This window comes from Notolepis coatsorum (genome assembly GCF_963971535.1).
Source record: "Notolepis coatsorum genome assembly, chromosome: 2".
Taxonomy (NCBI): domain Eukaryota; kingdom Metazoa; phylum Chordata; class Actinopteri; order Aulopiformes; family Paralepididae; genus Notolepis; species Notolepis coatsorum.
The window spans coordinates 60,763,858-60,784,362 of NC_140166.1; the positions used below are offsets into that span (position 1 = coordinate 60,763,858).

The following is a 20,505-nucleotide window of genomic DNA, read 5'->3' on the forward strand; positions in this document are numbered from 1 at the left end:
GAGTGCCTAGAGTTTGTACTGAACTTGGTAGATCTGCTCTTGGCTTCTCTGCCCCTGCATCATGGAATACCCTGCAGGAAACACTGAAACTAGACACTCTAGTGTCTATGGGTCGGTTTAGAACCTTAAGGACCAATCAGGTCACCGCAATATGTAATTGTTTTTTAAATGATTACCTCTGTTTTAATTTTTAGCTATTTTATTCTTTTAAAACGATTTTTTTTTATGTATTTTATTCTGATTGTCTGATGAACTTTAAATTTATGAACGCACTGTGACACTTGTGTATGTAACATCTCGACGGCACTGTAAATGAGTTTAATTACTCAGTGTGTAACTGAGGGGTTACAAAACCCTGACTGTATTAAAGATTGTGATAGATTAAACCACTGCTAGTTATGTACTTAGTATTACTTGCCAGACAGTACAACTAATTATGGCAGACACTCATAATAACACGGCACGGTGACAAAGAAATATCATTGAGGGTATTTATTATTATGCAGCAAATTGTACAGATATGAGAATTAAGGTCGCGCTTGTATGGCGAAGAATATGCATAAGTCAGTCAGTAGCAAAAGTCAGTGGGAATAGAATAATTCCTACGATGGGGTACTAGGCTAACGCCGCCTGGCGTAGGATGGCAATTATAGGGGGAAACGCTGGTACCGCTGGAGACAAGGGGTTTCCTCCCAGAGATGTAAGCTCTGGAGGAGAGAGGAATGTTCGGATACTCAGTCTGATCAATTGAAGAAGAAGGGGATTCACGTACAGAATCCAGTCCTTGTAATCCAAAGCTCAGCCACAAGCAATAACTGTAATCCAATTGCACGATAGCAATGATGATAGCCAGCTAGCCTCGGTCCACGAAGCCAGCCCAAAGTAGATCCTCACGGTGGTTAAATCCAAACGACAGTGGGTATTAACGATGCTCTTCTCCAAGGGTAGTACATTACACAATCCCTATAATCCAACCAATACTGGTTCTGCAATCGCCGCCGTCGGTTCCAATATGCACATGTCCAGTAGGTTCTCCGACTAGGCCTCCTCGTGTACTGGCACCAATGTATTTAGTCCACGCACACTGGCTAAGGTTCCACTAGCTAAACGAACGAACTGCTGGGTAATGCTGCACACGAACGAACTGCTGTTGGCACGATACACAATAAATTAACGACTCTTTACTTCACATTAAGCTAAGTCGAACTTGACGTTACTGCATTAAATCTGACACTTTTACTATTCACTTCGCACGTGGTTCTCAACGCTCTGTTAGACGAACTGCTTCTCATCCCGCAGAACATAGACTTCTTGATCTCTGCCTCCTCTTGACTAGCCTCCCGTGGTGTGGGGGTAGGCCACTCCTCCTCCGGGAGCTTGAGGAACTCAGGACCGTCACTGTAAGTGTTGGGACGTGTGAGGTCGTCTAGAGACATCCCCGTGTGATGACATCTGCTGGGTTCTGTTTGGTGTCAACGTACCTCCAGCACGCTGATCCTACCAAGTCTTGAATCTCGGTGACTCGGACTCCGACGAAGACTTTGTATCGACAAGAATCGGACTGGATCCATGTGAGCACAGTCATGGAGTCTGACCACAAGATTGTCTTTCGCACCGTTATGGTGAGTTCACGTTGTATCAGCGTGGCGAGTTGCGCGCCTACCAGAGCTGCGCAGAGCTCTAGACGCGGGATAGATTGTTGCTTGCGGGGGGCTATTCTTGAGCGAGCCAGGACGAAGGCTGTGTGTACTTCTCCTCCCTCCTCTCGGGCTCTCAAGTAAGCCACCAAACCGTAAGCTACTTCTGAGGCTTCACTGAAGATGTGCAGGTCCATCTGACACGTCTCCAGCCGCACTGTGGGTGGGAAGTAGCTCCGGCGAATGTTCACATTTTTGAGTGAGTTGAGTTCTCCCTCCCACTCTCTCCAGGTGGAAGCCAGGTGGTCGGGTATGGGGTCGTCCCAGCCCTGCTCCTTGTCCCACAGTTCTCGCACAAGCATCTTCGCCCGAGTGGTGTAAGGTAGGATACACCCCAGTGGTTCGTATTGGCTTGCGAGTGTTCTGTATACGCTCCGTCGAGTGGTCGGTAGAGGGGTCGACCTTCCCTGCTCCTGGGTCAGGGGTGTGTGTTTATAATGGAGCGAGTCTGTTTTGAAGCGCCAGACGAGGCCCAATGTCATTTCCTGTGCTTCACCTGGGGTGGTCGCCATCCAGGTCTCGCTGCTTGCTGCCTTTGTCTCTGGGGAGAGGCTGCGAAGTACTTGAGGGTCACTGCTGGCCCACTGCCTAAGGTCGAAGCCGCCTTTGATCAGGGAGGCTCGGAGCTTAAGTAGGATGGCTTCGGCTTCTTCTGGCGTTGATACGCTTTGTAGGCAGTTGTCCACGTAGAAACTCCTCTCTACGCTTTGTCTGACCTCCTCGTCAGCTCCAGGGTCTTCGGTCACGCGCTTTTGGAGTGCGAACGTGGCGCAGCATGGGCTGCATGTGGTACCGAAGGGGAGGACCTCCCATTGATAGATGGAGGGTTGTTCATCGTCGATCATCTCTCTCCACAGGAACCGCAGCAGGGGCTTGTCCTCCTCCATCAGTCGCACCTGCAGGAACATCCCTTTGATGTCGCCGCTGATGGCCACTTTGTCTTGGCGGAAACATAGTAGTACGCCGAGGAGGGAGGGGCCGAGTGTCGGGCCGGGTAAGAGCAATTTATTCAGGTTCTGTAGTCCGATCTGGTAACTGCAGTTGAATACAATGCGGTTCTTGCCGTTGTGGTGGACCTTGTGGTGGGGCACGTACCAGGATTCAGTCGTCTGGTCTGCCTCTTGATTGTCGATTTTCTTTATATGTCCCGCTGTGATCAGTTTGTCGATCTCAGCGCGGTATATAGTGGCTTGAGGGGGGTCTTTAGCTAGACGCCGCTCGGTGTTCAGTAGATAGCGTTGGGTCGCTTCCTTTGATGCGTGGAGGGTGGGCATCCCTTCTCGCCTCAAGAGTGGAGTTGCGTATCTCATCACTCCGTCGACCTCGACCCTCTTTGTCTTCTGCTCGAGGAGAGCTATGGCATACTTGTCTTCCTTGGAACGAACTAGTTTCCGTTCGTTCTTGAAGGGCATCGAGTCTAATGTCCATAGTCTCTCGACGTGCTGCAGGAGGGTGGTGTCGTCATCGCTTACCCTCGTGTAGAGGCAGCGGGTGGCTGTCGGTCGGTTGGAAGACCCGGAGAGGGGGCCTTGTAGCGTCCAACCCAGGCGGGTCTTGACCGCGGCTGGGCAGCCTCTGGGTCCGATGTGGACCTGGTCCGTTGGGACGATGAGGTCTGCGTGGTCGGAGCCTATGAGCAGGGTCGGGGTTGCGCCGTCGATGAACGGTATAGGCAGTTGGCGTAGGTGCACGTATTTCTCCATCAGCTGTGGGATGGAGTAGGTATAACGTGACAGACCTATGTCATGGCTTGTGAAGGCATTAGTGATGCTGTACCGCTTCTCGGGCTGCTCGACCGCTGCTATTGTGAATGAGACGTTTTCGCCCTTTATGGTCTTTAGGTCTCGCCGAATAGTACGGATTGTCATTGTTTCTTCGGTACCCCGCAGGCCCAACTGGGCTGCGGCGGAAGCGAGGAGGAGAGTCTTTTCAGACCCATCGTCGAGGACGGCGTAAGTGTCCAGGACCTTGTCCTCGTAGCTTAGGAGCACTCGGACCACCTTCAAGAGCACTCGGGAGCTCCCGCTCTTCGCAGGGTCTATATACATGACGTTTACTCTCGAGCTGCTTTGTGGTACGGGTCACCTCTTGTTGCTGTCGTGTAGGACATCCAGGTGGGCGCCGTCGCACTTGCTGCATCTTTTCTTCAGGCGGCACTCAGCTGCCATGTGGCTGCGCGCGCAGCGGAAGCATCGGCGGTTCGCTTTGATCCACTGACTCACTTCGTCAGCAGTCAGCTTCTTAAAAGTGTCACATTGAGACAGCCAATGTTCATGTTCACAATACTGGCAGGCAATCTTCCACTTTCCCTTCGCGGGGGGGGTGTTGTGGTTCTTGTGCTGCGGCACTGACTCGGCCTGGTGCATAACGGTCACGGACCGGCGGTTGTCATTGAACCTCCTCGGTCCATCTCTAGGGCTAGAGCCACTCCACACGAATGTGTCCAATCGTAGACTGCTGACCTCCCTGGCGAGGAAATCAGCCAGGTCTAGGAGGGATGGTTCTGGGCCGTGGGGGTCGCGGTGGTCTTTCTGCCGCCGAAAACGCTCTTGACGGGCTGGAGGGAGCTTCTCCAGTATCCGCTCCACGTTGGAATTTGCATATAGTTCATATCTCCCCTTCTCCTTTTGTGACCCCAGCATCCCCACAAGGGATTGTACCTTGATAGAGAGGTAATCTAGTGCTCTATTGTCTTTGGCTGGGGGGAGGCGGTCGATATCTCGTATTTCTTGGATCACGTAATCCCATATGCGTCCATAGCGCACGTCGAGGGCCACCAGAGCATCTGAGTAGGGGGTTCTTGAGTTCGAATATGCCAGCGTTATGTTATGCGCTCTGGGCACTTTAAGATGCTTGAGGAGGATGGCATATTTATAAGACTCGTCATGTACATCGGACATTATAGTCTCTAAACACATGCGTAGTTCCGTGTACTGTGCTCTGTCCTCACGCGTAAAGTCTGGGAACGTCGGTGTTCCAAGGTAAGATGCCATGGATGGCTGGGACACAGATGAACGTAGGGGGAGAGGCCTCCTGGGCGAGTCTCCCCGTACGGGTGGTCGTGGGTTAGTGCTGGGTGGGTACCAGAGGCCGGGCCCCCAGGTGCTGCTCCTCGGTGCTGACTGTGTATTAAACTCACCCATGGGTTGGGTCGGGGGTTTGTAACGCAGTGACTCAGGGCTGAGGTCGGGGCTGTACTGGGCCTCCTGGTCCAAAGTAGGTTCGTGCTGGTGGGCTTGCTGTCCTCCCTCGTCCTCCGCTAGGTCCTGGAATCTTCTAGTTAGTTTCTCTGCGACGTAGGCAGGTTCTTCCCGTTGGCTGGGTCCCGTATAGACCGGTCGGGGAGGGGGCTCGGCGACGTAGGCAGGTTCTTCCTGTTGGCTGGGTCCCGTGTAGATTTGTCGGGTAGGGGAAGGTGCCCTCGACCCGTGTTGTGATGATCTCCGGGAGCTCCGTGTGGAGGAGGGGGGGGTCGCCCTCTGGATCAATTGTTCTATCATCTGCGCCTGCAGACGGTCTCGCTCTGCTTCGCGCTGTGCATTGGCGCGTTCTCGCTGAATGTTTTCTTCAGCCTGGAGGCGCCTCTCATCGCCTTCCAGTCTGATGCGTTCTCTTTCCAGTGCAGACTGTTCGTGCTCACTCTGTTGTTGCGCTTGGAGACGCTCTCGTTCCACTGCAGAGTGTTCGCGCTCACTAAGTGTCTGTGCTTGGAGACGGTCTCTTTCGGTTGATGCAGTTAGTGTGGCAATCAAGGCTTGTGCTAGTCGCTGGTCAGCCTCGCTGGGGGATGACACTGATGGAGGTGATCGGGCGCTGACAGGACTTGGTGGGGACCTGTTCTCTTGGCGCGCTCCGAGGTCCATCTCTTGAGCGCTGCTTCTTGATTTCTCCCGCGCCCCGAGGTCCATCTCTTGAGCGTGGTACTCTTCTCTTGGGTGCGCACCGAGGTCTATCTCGGGTGCGCGCTCTTGGGTCTCTTGCGTTCCGGGGTCTATCCCGGTGGCGCTTTCTTTATCCTTGGGTGCTCCGGGGTCTATCCCGGTGGCGCTGTCTTGGGGTATAGTCACGTCGTGTCCTGCTTGTTCCCCCCCGTGAGCTAAGTCAGTTTTGTTTGAACCCACTGGGGCCGACAAGTCGATAGGATTGGGCATGCTTAAGCTATCAGTTTTATCTGTGCTTAACGTCTTTTTAGATAAGCTAGGAGGTAAAACGAAAGCGTAGTCCTCCAGGTGTGGAGGGGGCTGACGTTTGCGCCTAGGGCGCTCTAGTTTGGGAGAGCCGTCTGGAGAGTGTCCGCCGCTGGCCATATCAATATTAATATGATATTAAGATTACTGATACCATCCGGCTCGAAGGACCAATTGTAACTGAGGGGTTACAAAACCCTGACTGTATTAAAGATTGTGATAGATTAAACCACTGCTAGTTATGTACTTAGTATTACTTGCCAGACAGTACAACTAATTATGGCAGACACTCATAATAACACGGCACGGTGACAAAGAAATATCATTGAGGGTATTTATTATTATGCAGCAAATTGTACAGATATGAGAATTAAGGTCGCGCTTGTATGGCGAAGAATATGCATAAGTCAGTCAGTAGCAAAAGTCAGTGGGAATAGAATAATTCCTACGATGGGGTACTAGGCTAACGCCGCCTGGCGTAGGATGGCAATTATAGGGGGAAACGCTGGTACCGCTGGAGACAAGGGGTTTCCTCCCAGAGATGTAAGCTCTGGAGGAGAGAGGAATGTTCGGATACTCAGTCTGATCAATTGAAGAAGAAGGGGATTCACGTACAGAATCCAGTCCTTGTAATCCAAAGCTCAGCCACAAGCAATAACTGTAATCCAATTGCACGATAGCAATGATGATAGCCAGCTAGCCTCGGTCCACGAAGCCAGCCCGAAGTAGATCCTCACGGTGGTTAAATCCAAACGACAGTGGGTATTAACGATGCTCTTCTCCAAGGGTAGTACGTTACACAATCCCTATAATCCAACCAATACTGGTTCTGCAATCGCCGCCGTCGGTTCCAATATGCACATGTCCAGTAGGTTCTCCGACTAGGCCTCCTCGTGTACTGGCACCAATGTATTTAGTCCACGCACACTGGCTAAGGTTCCACTAGCTAAACGAACGAACTGCTGGGTAATGCTGCACACGAACGAACTTCTGTTGGCACGATACACAATAAATTAACGACTCTTTACTTCACATTAAGCTAAGTCGAACTTGACGTTACTGCATTAAATCTGACACTTTTACTATTCACTTCGCACGTGGTTCTCAACGCTCTGTTAGACGAACTGCTTCTCACTACATTAGAATCACACTGAACTTGATGAACAGCTACTGTTCGCACCTGCCGCCGTATATATACTTAAGTGGCTTTCTAGTGCCAAACCTAACCACTTGCCTGGAATCAATGCGCTGCCAAGGGCATGTCCCGACTTGCCCAGACTCGTCCTTGAACCTGGCTGAGGACGAGACTGCCTGGCGCCGCCGTCTGGCGCCGATAGCGTTATCCAATAAGGAAAGCAAATATTACTAGGATTCAAACGCAGGCTTAAAGGGATATAACGTGTATATATAAATAATATACAAGGTATATAAAACAATAAATGTAGATTCTCAGCTTTAATCTCAGCTTTAATCTGGCCCTTCACAACACAGTGTATTATCGAGTATAAATAAAGATTGAATGAAAATTGCGCATTTATAGCGAGTAAGTTGGGGGGCGACAGTGGCTCAGGAGGTAGAGCAGTCGTCTTGGTAATCAGGAGGTTCCCGGGTTCGATTCCCGCTCCTCCCCGGTGCAGCGTGTCGATGTGTCCTTGAGCAAGACACTTAACCCCTAACTGCTCCCGATGAGCAGGTCGGCACCTTGCATGGTCGCCTCCGCCGTCGGAGTGTGAATGTGTGAGTGAGTGGGTCAAATGTGAGGAACAAATTGTAAAGCGCTTTGGATAAAAGCGTAAATGCAGCCATTTACCATTTATATAGCAGCTTTTATCCAAAGCGCTTTACAATTTGTGTTTCTCACATTCACCCCCTCACTCACACATTCACACACCGACGGCGGAGGCAACCATGCAAGGTGCCGACCTGCACATCGGGAGCAATTAAGGGGTTAAGTGTCTTGCTCAAGGACACATCGACACGCTGCCCAGGGAGGAGCGGGAATTGAACCGGGAACCCTCCGACTACCAGACGACCGCTCTACCTCCTGAGTCACTGATACAGTTAGTTAGTCCACAGAGCAGCTGCGGGATAATAATATGTCTCTCTTGACATCATCACTATACAGTCGTGTCTCTCTGGTATTCATCTTAACCCTTTCACTGCCACACTACCAAAGGGTTAACCCCTTTCACAACCACACTACAGAAGGTTAACCCTTTCACTACCACACCACAGACTCAACAAGTAAACAAGACGAAAGTCTTTCTCTGGTCTGCATCCCCTTAACAATTGTGTGTATTGAGCCGTACTGTATTGTAGCCATTCTGCAATCTGTTAATAAAATGTTCAATCACTCTTCATTATCGGCACAAAAACCACCCTCAGCAGATCCGGACCCATCACACTTACCATGCATCAATGACTCCACCATCACCCCCCCCCCCCCCCCCCCCCCCCACACACACACATCACTCCTGTCCTCCACTCCCTCCTCTGGCTCCCGATCAAAGAACACATCAACTTCAAAACACTATACTCCTCACCTTCAAAGCCCTCCATAGCCTGCCCCCCCCCCCCCACCTACCTGACTGACCTCCTTCTCCCCTACCGCCCCACCCGTTCCCTCCGGTCCTCCTCCACTGCCTCCCTCACTGTCCCGACATCCAAACTCAAAAACGTTGGTGATCGGACCTTCTCACGCACTGCACCCCGACTCTGGAATTCCCTACCTTCAAATCCTGCCTCAAAACCCACCTGTCCCCCCCAGGGTGGGCATCCCTTCTCGCCTCAAGAGTGGAGTTGCATATCTCATCACTCCGTCGACCTCGACCCTCTTTGTCTTCTGCTCGAGGAGAGCTATGGCATACTTGTCTTCCTTGGAACGAACTAGTTTCCGTTCGTTCTTGAAGGGCATCGAGTCTAATGTCCATAGTCTCTTGACGTGCTGCAGGAGGGTGGTGTCGTCATCGCTTACCCTCGTGTAGAGGCAGCGGGTGGCTGTCGGTCGGTTGGAAGACCCGGAGAGGGGGCCTTGTAGCGTCCAACCCAGGCGGGTCTTGACCGCGGCTGGGCAGCCTCTGGGTCCGATGTGGACCTGGTCCGTTGGGACGATGAGGTCTGCGTGGTCGGAGCCTATGAGCAGGGTCGGGGTTGCGCCGTCGATGAACGGTATAGGCAGTTGGCGTAGGTGCACGTATTTCTCCATCAGCTGTGGGATGGGGTAGGTATAACGTGACAGACCTATGTCATGGCTTGTGAAGGCATTAGTGATGCTGTACCGCTTCTCGGGCTGCTCGACCGCTGCTATTGTGAATGAGACGTTTTCGCCCTTTATGGTCTTTAGGTCTCGCCGAATAGTACGGATTGTCATTGTTTCTTCGGTACCCCGCAGGCCCAACTGGGCTGCGGCGGAAGCGAGGAGGAGAGTCTTTTCAGACCCATCGTCGAGGACGGCGTAAGTGTCCAGGACCTTGTCCTCGTAGCTTAGGAGCACTCGGACCACCTTCAAGAGCACTCGGGAGCTCCCGCTCTTCGCAGGGTCTATATACATGACGTTTACTCTCGAGCTGCTTTGTGGTACGGGTCACCTCTTGTTGCTGTCGTGTAGGACATCCAGGTGGGCGCCGTCGCACTTGCTGCATCTTTTCTTCAGGCGGCACTCAGCTGCCATGTGGCTGCGCGCGCAGCGGAAGCATCGGCGGTTCGCTTTGATCCACTGACTCACTTCGTCAGCAGTCAGCTTCTTAAAAGTGTCACATTGAGACAGCCAATGTTCATGTTCACAATACTGGCAGGCAATCTTCCACTTTCCCTTCGCGGGGGGGGTGTTGTGGTTCTTGTGCTGCGGCACTGACTCGGCCTGGTGCATAACGGTCACGGACCGGCGGTTGTCATTGAACCTCCTCGGTCCATCTCTAGGGCTAGAGCCACTCCACACGAATGTGTCCAATCGTAGACTGCTGACCTCCCTGGCGAGGAAATCAGCCAGGTCTAGGAGGGATGGTTCTCGGCCGTGGGGGTCGCGGTGGTCTTTCTGCCGCCGAAAACGCTCTTGACGGGCTGGAGGGAGCTTCTCCAGTATCCGCTCCACGTTGGAATTTGCATATAGTTCATATCTCCCCTTCTCCTTTTGTGACCCCAGCATCCCCACAAGGGATTGTACCTTGATAGAGAGGTAATCTAGTGCTCTATTGTCTTTGGCTGGGGGGAGGCGGTCGATATCTCGTATTTCTTGGATCACGTAATCCCATATGCGTCCATAGCGCACGTCGAGGGCCACCAGAGCATCTGAGTAGGGGGTTCTTGAGTTCGAATATGCCAGCGTTATGTTATGCGCTCTGGGCACTTTAAGATGCTTGAGGAGGATGGCATATTTATAAGACTCGTCATGTACATCGGACATTATAGTCTCTAAACACATGCGTAGTTCCGTGTACTGTGCTCTGTCCTCACGCGTAAAGTCTGGGAACGTCGGTGTTCCAAGGTAAGATGCCATGGATGGCTGGGACACAGATGAACGTAGGGGGAGAGGCCTCCTGGGCGAGTCTCCCCGTACGGGTGGTCGTGGGTTAGTGCTGGGTGGGTACCAGAGGCCGGGCCCCCAGGTGCTGCTCCTCGGTGCTGACTGTGTATTAAACTCACCCATGGGTTGGGTCGGGGGTTTGTAACGCAGTGACTCAGGGCTGAGGTCGGGGCTGTACTGGGCCTCCTGGTCCAAAGTAGGTTCGTGCTGGTGGGCTTGCTGTCCTCCCTCGTCCTCCGCTAGGTCCTGGAATCTTCTAGTTAGTTTCTCTGCGACGTAGGCAGGTTCTTCCCGTTGGCTGGGTCCCGTATAGACCGGTCGGGGAGGGGGCTCGGCGACGTAGGCAGGTTCTTCCTGTTGGCTGGGTCCCGTGTAGATTTGTCGGGTAGGGGAAGGTGCCCTCGACCCGTGTTGTGATGATCTCCGGGAGCTCCGTGTGGAGGAGGGGGGGGTCGCCCTCTGGATCAATTGTTCTATCATCTGCGCCTGCAGACGGTCTCGCTCTGCTTCGCGCTGTGCATTGGCGCGTTCTCGCTGAATGTTTTCTTCAGCCTGGAGGCGCCTCTCTTCCAGTCTGATGCGTTCTCTTTCCAGTGCAGACTGTTCGTGCTCACTCTGTTGTTGCGCTTGGAGACGCTCTCGTTCCACTGCAGAGTGTTCGCGCTCACTAAGTGTCTGTGCTTGGAGACGGTCTCTTTCGGTTGATGCAGTTAGTGTGGCAATCAAGGCTTGTGCTAGTCGCTGGTCAGCCTCGCTGGGGGATGACACTGATGGAGGTGATCGGGCGCTGACAGGACTTGGTGGGGACCTGTTCTCTTGGCGCGCTCCGAGGTCCATCTCTTGAGCGCTGCTTCTTGATTTCTCCCGCGCCCCGAGGTCCATCTCTTGAGCGTGGTACTCTTCTCTTGGGTGCGCACCGAGGTCTATCTCGGGTGCGCGCTCTTGGGTCTCTTGCGTTCCGGGGTCTATCCCGGTGGCGCTTTCTTTATCCTTGGGTGCTCCGGGGTCTATCCCGGTGGCGCTGTCTTGGGGTATAGTCACGTCGTGTCCCGCTTGTTCCCCCCCCGTGAGCTAAGTCAGTTTTGTTTGAACCCACTGGGGCCGACAAGTCGATAGGATTGGGCATGCTTAAGCTATCAGTTTTATCTGTGCTTAACGTCTTTTTAGATAAGCTAGGAGGTAAAACGAAAGCGTAGTCCTCCAGGTGTGGAGGGGGCTGACGTTTGCGCCTAGGGCGCTCTAGTTTGGGAGAGCCGTCTGGAGAGTGTCCGCCGCTGGCCATATCAATATTAATATGATATTAAGATTACTGATACCATCCGGCTCGAAGGACCAATTGTAACTGAGGGGTTACAAAACCCTGACTGTATTAAAGATTGTGATAGATTAAACCACTGCTAGTTATGTACTTAGTATTACTTGCCAGACAGTACAACTAATTATGGCAGACACTCATAATAACACGGCACGGTGACAAAGAAATATCATTGAGGGTATTTATTATTATGCAGCAAATTGTACAGATATGAGAATTAAGGTCGCGCTTGTATGGCGAAGAATATGCATAAGTCAGTCAGTAGCAAAAGTCAGTGGGAATAGAATAATTCCTACGATGGGGTACTAGGCTAACGCCGCCTGGCGTAGGATGGCAATTATAGGGGGAAACGCTGGTACCGCTGGAGACAAGGGGTTTCCTCCCAGAGATGTAAGCTCTGGAGGAGAGAGGAATGTTCGGATACTCAGTCTGATCAATTGAAGAAGAAGGGGATTCACGTACAGAATCCAGTCCTTGTAATCCAAAGCTCAGCCACAAGCAATAACTGTAATCCAATTGCACGATAGCAATGATGATAGCCAGCTAGCCTCGGTCCACGAAGCCAGCCCGAAGTAGATCCTCACGGTGGTTAAATCCAAACGACAGTGGGTATTAACGATGCTCTTCTCCAAGGGTAGTACGTTACACAATCCCTATAATCCAACCAATACTGGTTCTGCAATCGCCGCCGTCGGTTCCAATATGCACATGTCCAGTAGGTTCTCCGACTAGGCCTCCTCGTGTACTGGCACCAATGTATTTAGTCCACGCACACTGGCTAAGGTTCCACTAGCTAAACGAACGAACTGCTGGGTAATGCTGCACACGAACGAACTTCTGTTGGCACGATACACAATAAATTAACGACTCTTTACTTCACATTAAGCTAAGTCGAACTTGACGTTACTGCATTAAATCTGACACTTTTACTATTCACTTCGCACGTGGTTCTCAACGCTCTGTTAGACGAACTGCTTCTCACTACATTAGAATCACACTGAACTTGATGAACAGCTACTGTTCGCACCTGCCGCCGTATATATACTTAAGTGGCTTTCTAGTGCCAAACCTAACCACTTGCCTGGAATCAATGCGCTGCCAAGGGCATGTCCCGACTTGCCCAGACTCGTCCTTGAACCTGGCTGAGGACGAGACTGCCTGGCGCCGCCGTCTGGCGCCGATAGCGTTATCCAATAAGGAAAGCAAATATTACTAGGATTCAAACGCAGGCTTAAAGGGATATAACGTGTATATATAAATAATATACAAGGTATATAAAACAATAAATGTAGATTCTCAGCTTTAATCTCAGCTTTAATCTGGCCCTTCACAACACAGTGTATTATCGAGTATAAATAAAGATTGAATGAAAATTGCGCATTTATAGCGAGTAAGTTGGGGGGCGACAGTGGCTCAGGAGGTAGAGCAGTCGTCTTGGTAATCAGGAGGTTCCCGGGTTCGATTCCCGCTCCTCCCCGGTGCAGCGTGTCGATGTGTCCTTGAGCAAGACACTTAACCCCTAACTGCTCCCGATGAGCAGGTCGGCACCTTGCATGGTCGCCTCCGCCGTCGGAGTGTGAATGTGTGAGTGAGTGGGTCAAATGTGAGGAACAAATTGTAAAGCGCTTTGGATAAAAGCGTAAATGCAGCCATTTACCATTTATATAGCAGCTTTTATCCAAAGCGCTTTACAATTTGTGTTTCTCACATTCACCCCCTCACTCACACATTCACACACCGACGGCGGAGGCAACCATGCAAGGTGCCGACCTGCACATCGGGAGCAATTAAGGGGTTAAGTGTCTTGCTCAAGGACACATCGACACGCTGCCCAGGGAGGAGCGGGAATCGAACCGGGAACCCTCCGACTACCAGACGACCGCTCTACCTCCTGAGTCACTGATACAGTTAGTTAGTCCACAGAGCAGCTGCGGGATAATAATATGTCTCTCTTGACATCATCACTATACAGTCGTGTCTCTCTGGTATTCATCTTAACCCTTTCACTGCCACACTACCAAAGGGTTAACCCCTTTCACAACCACACTACAGAAGGTTAACCCTTTCACTACCACACCACAGACTCAACAAGTAAACAAGACGAAAGTCTTTCTCTCATCCCCTTAACAATTGTGTGTATTGAGCCGTACTGTAGTGTAGCCATTCTGTAATCTGTTAATAAAATGTTCAATCACTCTTCATTATCGGCACAAAAACCACCCTCAGCAGATCCGGACCCATCACACTTACCATGCATCAATGACTCCACCATCACCCCCCCCCCCCCCCCCCCCCACACACACATCACTCCTGTCCTCCACTCCCTCCTCTGGCTCCCGATCAAAGAACACATCAACTTCAAAACACTATACTCCTCACCTTCAAAGCCCTCCATAGCCTGCCCCCCCCCCCCACCTACCTGACTGACCTCCTTCTCCCCTACCGCCCCACCCGTTCCCTCCGGTCCTCCTCCACTGCCTCCCTCACTGTCCCGACATCCAAACTCAAAAACGTTGGTGATCGGACCTTCTCACGCACTGCACCCCGACTCTGGAATTCCCTACCTTCAAATCCTGCCTCAAAACCCACCTGTCCCCCCCACCCCCACCCCCCAACCTGATTGATGTTTGTTACTGCCGCTCTATGCTTCTGTGTATCTCATGCTGCTTTCCCCTGTTTCCCCTGTGGTCTCATGTTCCTTTTTTGTTTCTTTGTTTTACTATGTTCCTCTACCTACTGTCAGCTACTTCAGGTCCTTGAGAAGCGCTATATAAATAAAATGAATTATTATTATTATTATTATTATTATTATTATTATTATTATTATTATTATTATTATTATTATTATTATTATTATTATTATTATTATTATTATTATTATTATTATTAACCTTCTGTAGTGTGGTAGTGAAAGGGTTAAAGGAACACTTCACCTAGAATGATAATAATAATAATAATAATAATAATAATAATAATAATAATAATAATAATAATAATAATAATAATAATAATAATAATAATAATAATAATAATAATAATAATAATAATTAATTACATTTATATAGCACTTTTCTAGACACTCAGTAGGGTGGAAATCGTCTCCTTCCCCACCACTGGTAGCACCCAACCTTGGGCTACGCAGGCTCAATGGCTGCCATACACTGGCACCCGGCACACATCACACAATGGCCTTGATGTCAGAGACCTGATTGGGAATTTGACCAGGAACGTCAAAAACGTGATAATTTGCATATCCACTACATTCCTTTGTCTATGTTATTATCTTGAGAGCTGATACAGAAGCAGGCGACTGGCACGCGCTGGTAGGCGAAGCAGCTGCCTTTGCCACTCTACTCTTTTGTCTCGTCAATATTATTTTTAATTCAGACGTTAGGATGGGATGCTTCTCGTCTTCTGTTTCCATGGTAATGATGCTGTGGATCATCAATTATTATACAAATTCTTTTTTTTTTATCCACTTTTTCTATTTTTCTCCCATCCCAATTTCGCTGTGTCAATTCTCCCCTCCCCTGTCTTGAACGTTGCTCGCATATGCCCCCCACTGGCCGGTTGTAGGGAGGATAGAAGCCTTGCATCACGTGTCCCCTCCGGCACACGAGGAGGCAGCCTGTCACATCTTTTCACCTGCCAGCGCGGACTCTCAGTGGCGAGGTGTAACATGTGGGAATCTCACACTACCCTCGCCATTTCCTGTCTCTGCTGTGCAGGCGCCCACACCGACCTGTAGGAGTCGCTGTCCACAACGTCCAGATTACCACCCATCGACTTCCACCCGCTAACTGATGATGATGATGATGAATAGTTTTATTTTCGGTCTTTGTTTACAGATCAATGCAAAACACACTTGTGTGGACTTTCAAAAGGAAAAGAAAAAAAGAAAAAATCACAAATGTACATATTCAAAGTAAGCTCACACACAAAATCCAAACTCAATGACCGAAAAAAGGAATAGGCTGAAGCACATGCTTATTTTTGCCTATCCTTTACAATTATTAAAAACTAAATATACTTTAATATAAGAAAGAAAATCTAAAAATGTGCTGCAAGATATACTTTTTTTTCTTTTTCTTTAAGAGAAAAAAGAAAAGAGAAAATAAATGTTTGATGTTTTACTCAAAACTGTACTCCTGAATTATTTTATCTATTTAATTATTATCTAATTATCTAATACATTTATTTTATTTTAACTCTGCCAATTGAGTTAGTATGACGGCCGGCCCAATCCGGAGGCAACGCCGACAGCCGGATTCAAACCCGGTGTCTCATGCGTTGGTGACGAGCGCAATGTCCACTGCGCCACCCAGCCGCCATTCATTTTGTACTTTTAGGTTGTACTTTAGTTTGTATTATTTATTGTATATTTTGTATAGTGTTTGGACTTTTTTACTGTATGAAGCACATTATCAGGGGGCTCATATAACCAAGCATTTCACAGTAATGTACTTTATATGTGACAAATAAAACAACAAAAAAATGTTATCCACTTTTTCTCCTCCTATTTTTCTTGTATTTTTTTCCTCCCATCCCAATTTAGTCGTTATGCCAATTCCCCCCTCCCCTTCCTGGTCGTTGCGCATATTTGCCCCCTACTTGCCGGTCTAGTGAGCCCTGAAGTCTATCACATGCTTCCTCCGATACATAGGAGACAGCCAGCGGCCTCTTTTCACCTGGCAGCGAGGACTCTCATTGGTGAAGTGTAACGTGTGGGAGGCTCACACTATCCACACCATCTCCCTTCCTCGCTGTGCAGGCGCCCTGACCGACCTGTAGGAGTCGCTGTTTACAACGACCAGACTACCACCCACCGGCTTCCCTCCCGCTGACTCTGCCAATTGTGTCAGTATGACGACCGGTCAAGCCGGAGGCACCGCTGACAGCTGGATTCGGATACCAGTGTCTCTGCGGTGGTAGACAGACGCTTAGTCCGCTGCGCTACCCGGCCGCCCTAAATAAAACAAAACCTTTTTTTTTTTTATCCACTTTTTCTCCCATCCCAATTTTCGTGTATCCAATTCTCCCCTCCCCTGTCTTGAACGTTGCTCGACTATGCCCCCCACTGGTCGGTTGTAGAGAGGATAGAAGCCTTGCCATCATGTGTTCCCTCCGGCACACGAGGAGGCAGCCTGTCACATCTTTTCGCCTGCCAGCGCGGACTCTCAGTGGCGAGGTGTAACGCGTGGGAGGCTCACACTACCCCCGACATTTCCTGTCTCTGCTGTGCAGGCGTCTCCCAACCGACCTGTAGGGGTCGCCGTCCACAATGTCCAGATTACCACCCATCGACTTCCACCCGCTGACTCTGCCAAATGAGCCAGTACGACGGCCGGCCCAAGCCGAAGGCAACGCTGAGACTGGGATTCGATACCGGAGTCTCTTGCATTGGTGACGAACGCAATCTCCACTACGCCACCCAGCCGCCTAAATAAAACAAAACTTGAACTATTGAAACTTGAGTTTTCCGTTCTCTGGCCACTGTCTGCAGTTCTAAAAACATTGTAGTTTAGATATACATCACTGTACAAACAGATCACTATATATAATAAACGCCTACGTCCAATGCTCCTCCCTTTACTAATGAAAACCATGTGATGGACACGTGACCTATATAGGAAATGACCGATTTTAAGAGTTGTAAAATATCTACTTAGATGAATTCAAACTGCACATTTAAAGTATGTACGCGTTTATAATCACGAAAAAGCGGCACGTGCCGTCTTTAATTTATGCAAAAGAAAACTGAAAGTGATGATGGTTATTCAAGAGGTCGAGGCGCGACTTGACTTCTTCTTCCGGTATTTTGAGCTGAAGGGAGAGCGTGCTGCAACCACTGACGTCATTACGCTCTAATCAACATCCATTCAGGCGCTCCCTCCCTCCGCCCCCTCCCCCCTCACGAACTCCGTGTAACACGGAAGTGCAGTGGTCTATATACAGGCGCGTGACAACAGACAAGCAAGCCGTGATGACAATGTACAATACATTGATTACAAAGTATATAATAAGGAAATACTTGGTATGCTCCCTTCCTACCTATATGATGAATTGAAAATGGGGGACCCTGATGTAAACAAGACGAAAGTCTTTCTCTGGTCTGCATCCCCTTAACAATTGTGTGTATTGACTACTGTATTGTACCCATTCTGCAATCTGTTAAATTATGTTTTCATTCATTCATTCGTTCATTCAATCAATCAATATGTCTTTATCACACAGGATACAGTGCGGGACAGTAAACTCTTTGCAGGACTTCTTCATAATAATATCCAAATAATACCTGTATGGAAAGAGGGCATTTATATAATTCTAATACCGTACGTTGCAGAATGTCTTATTAAACCCGCAATTAATGAATATCGCTGAATGCTTTTAAAATCCCTAAATTAAATAATCGTTGTTTTTTAATTGATCCGAGTCCGTTTTTAACCATTTCACTGCCGCACTACTACCAAACGGGTTAACCCTTTCACCGCGACGATACACAGACAGAAGGTTAACCCTTTCACTGCCACACGAGTCGACACAGAAGGTTAACCCTTTTACTACTACCACACACACGGTTGTTGTGTGATAGTGAAAGGGTTAACCTTCTGTCGTGTGTGGCAGTGAAAGGGTTTTAATGCAAAAAATGATTACAATACTTTTTATTATTTAGGTCAACAACTCGAACTCACCACTTCAGAGATCAGCAGCATTCCTTTGCGCGAGGTGGCGAACTCTTTGCTCGGGAGGATCGAGCGCAGGACACTGTCCCCCGCTGCTGCGTCGGGAGCGGGAGCGGGAGCCTCGATGTCCCCCATTGTTTGTGTGAAGTGAAGTTTACACTCTTTCCCTTCAAACTCCGACGATCAAAGCAGCAAGTCGTGGTTATAGTTATAGTTACAGTGTGTAAAAAATAAAGAAAGAAAAAAGACAAAGCCCTGCAGACAGTGGAAACGCTCCTGTCGCTTCTTCTTCTTGGACGTGGAAACGGAAACAATGACAGAAGTACGGAAACTGCTGCAGCTGCGGTCCGTTAGTTCTTTCTGCTCTGAGTTCAACATCTGCTTTCTCCTCCAGATGTGAAACTGCAACTGCGACGCTCCCTCAGAGCAGAGAGCCTCTTCCACCACAGACACGCTTTGTGACCATATTTAGACCGCAGTCAGACCAGGGGGAGAGAGAGAAAATGAACATCTTTATTGTTGTTGTTATTATAGCCCCCTCCCTCCTCCCCATGAATGAATGAAAACTTTATTTAACAGATTGCAGAATGGGTACAGACTGTACAGTGTACAGTACGGCTCAATGCACACAATTGTTAAGGGGATGCAGACCAGAGAAAGACTTTCGTCTTGTTTACATCAGGGTCCCCCATTTTCAATTCATAGTGACATTTATGACATACACAACATACTCATACATGACATTTATGGCATAGGGACATACATGACATACAGAGTACCGTTACATTTGTGACATATATGATATGCAAATATACAGTATTGTTACCCATCACGTTACCCATCACCTGAACGTCAGCAAAACAAAGGAGATGATTGTGGACTTCAGGAGGTCGGGGGTCAAGGACTACAGCCCCCTCAGCATCGACGGGGCACCGGTTGAGAGAGTCAACAGCTTTAAGTACCTCGGAGCCTACATATCCGAGGACTTGACATGGACCACACACATTGACAGTGTTGTGAAGAAGGCACGACAACGCCTCTACTTCCTCAGGCGCCTAAGGAAGTTCCAAGTCAGTCAGAAGATCCTTAAGAACTTCTACTCATGTACAATAGAGAGCATCTTGACTGGCAACATCACCTCCTGGTTTGGGAATAGCACTGCACAAGACCGAAGCAGACTACAAAGAGTGACACGTTCAGCCGAACGCACAATTGGAGGGGGGCTCCCCACCCTCCAGAACATTTACAACAAGCGTTGCAAGGGCAAGGCTAAGAGAATCATTAAAGACTCCAGTCACCCGAACAACTGCCTCTTTGAACTGCTGCGGTCAGGCAAGCGATACCGGAGTCTCAAGGCGAGCACAGAAAGACTCAGAAGAAGCTTCTATCCCCAGGCCATCAGGCTGCTAAACGAACAATGAACACTACACAACAACAACCACCAAACGCACATAGCACACACATCCACACGCACACACTCACTTTAAACAAACACACTGTAGCACCCACTCCACACACTTTATAGCACACACCCACTTTAAACAAACACACTGTAGCACCCACTCCCCACACTTTATATTTATTGATGAAGGATTGCACTACAACTCGTACACCTTACTGTAAATTGTACCTAAATTGTACCTCATCCCATTTCTGCTTTGCACTATATAGTACTGTACATTAGTACACTGAATAGTATTGTATATTATATGGTAACTCAGAACATTGTACATATGTCTATACCGAACACTGTGACCTCATTTTCTTCTTCTAAATTACATGCTATACTATGTTATTTGATACTATCTTGTCTAGCACAGTCTCTGGAGCGTAACAGTAAGAAGCATTTTGTATGAAAGTATTCTGTACTTCTGTATGACAACTATTAAAGAAACTTGAAACATCACTTTTCAACATCAACTACCTCCTTAGAGTAATGATCTCAAACATTTTTATGTAAATAAATGCCTATTTTGCCACTCTCTATCACTAATTGATATCACAAAATAGCGTTTATAGTACCTATACGCATGAATGCTTTTACATTTGCTGTTTTAAACAGTGGTGTCTGGTATATTCCCCGCAAAATCCAATTGATCAA

General features: G+C 49.0%; 1 protein-coding gene across 1 annotated transcript in view; it reads right to left on the minus strand.

The window, feature by feature from the left end:
* cmtm3 (CKLF-like MARVEL transmembrane domain containing 3) overlaps nucleotides 1-18,811 on the minus strand; it is a 48,591-nt gene extending 29,780 nt beyond the window's left edge. Inside the window, exon 1 of the mRNA XM_084307727.1 lies at nucleotides 18,414-18,811. Coding sequence (XP_084163853.1) covers nucleotides 18,414-18,539 — 126 coding nt within the window. The 5' untranslated portion in view covers nucleotides 18,540-18,811. The remainder of the gene's footprint in view (nucleotides 1-18,413) is intronic.
* Nucleotides 18,812-20,505: the final 1,694 nt, after the last annotated feature.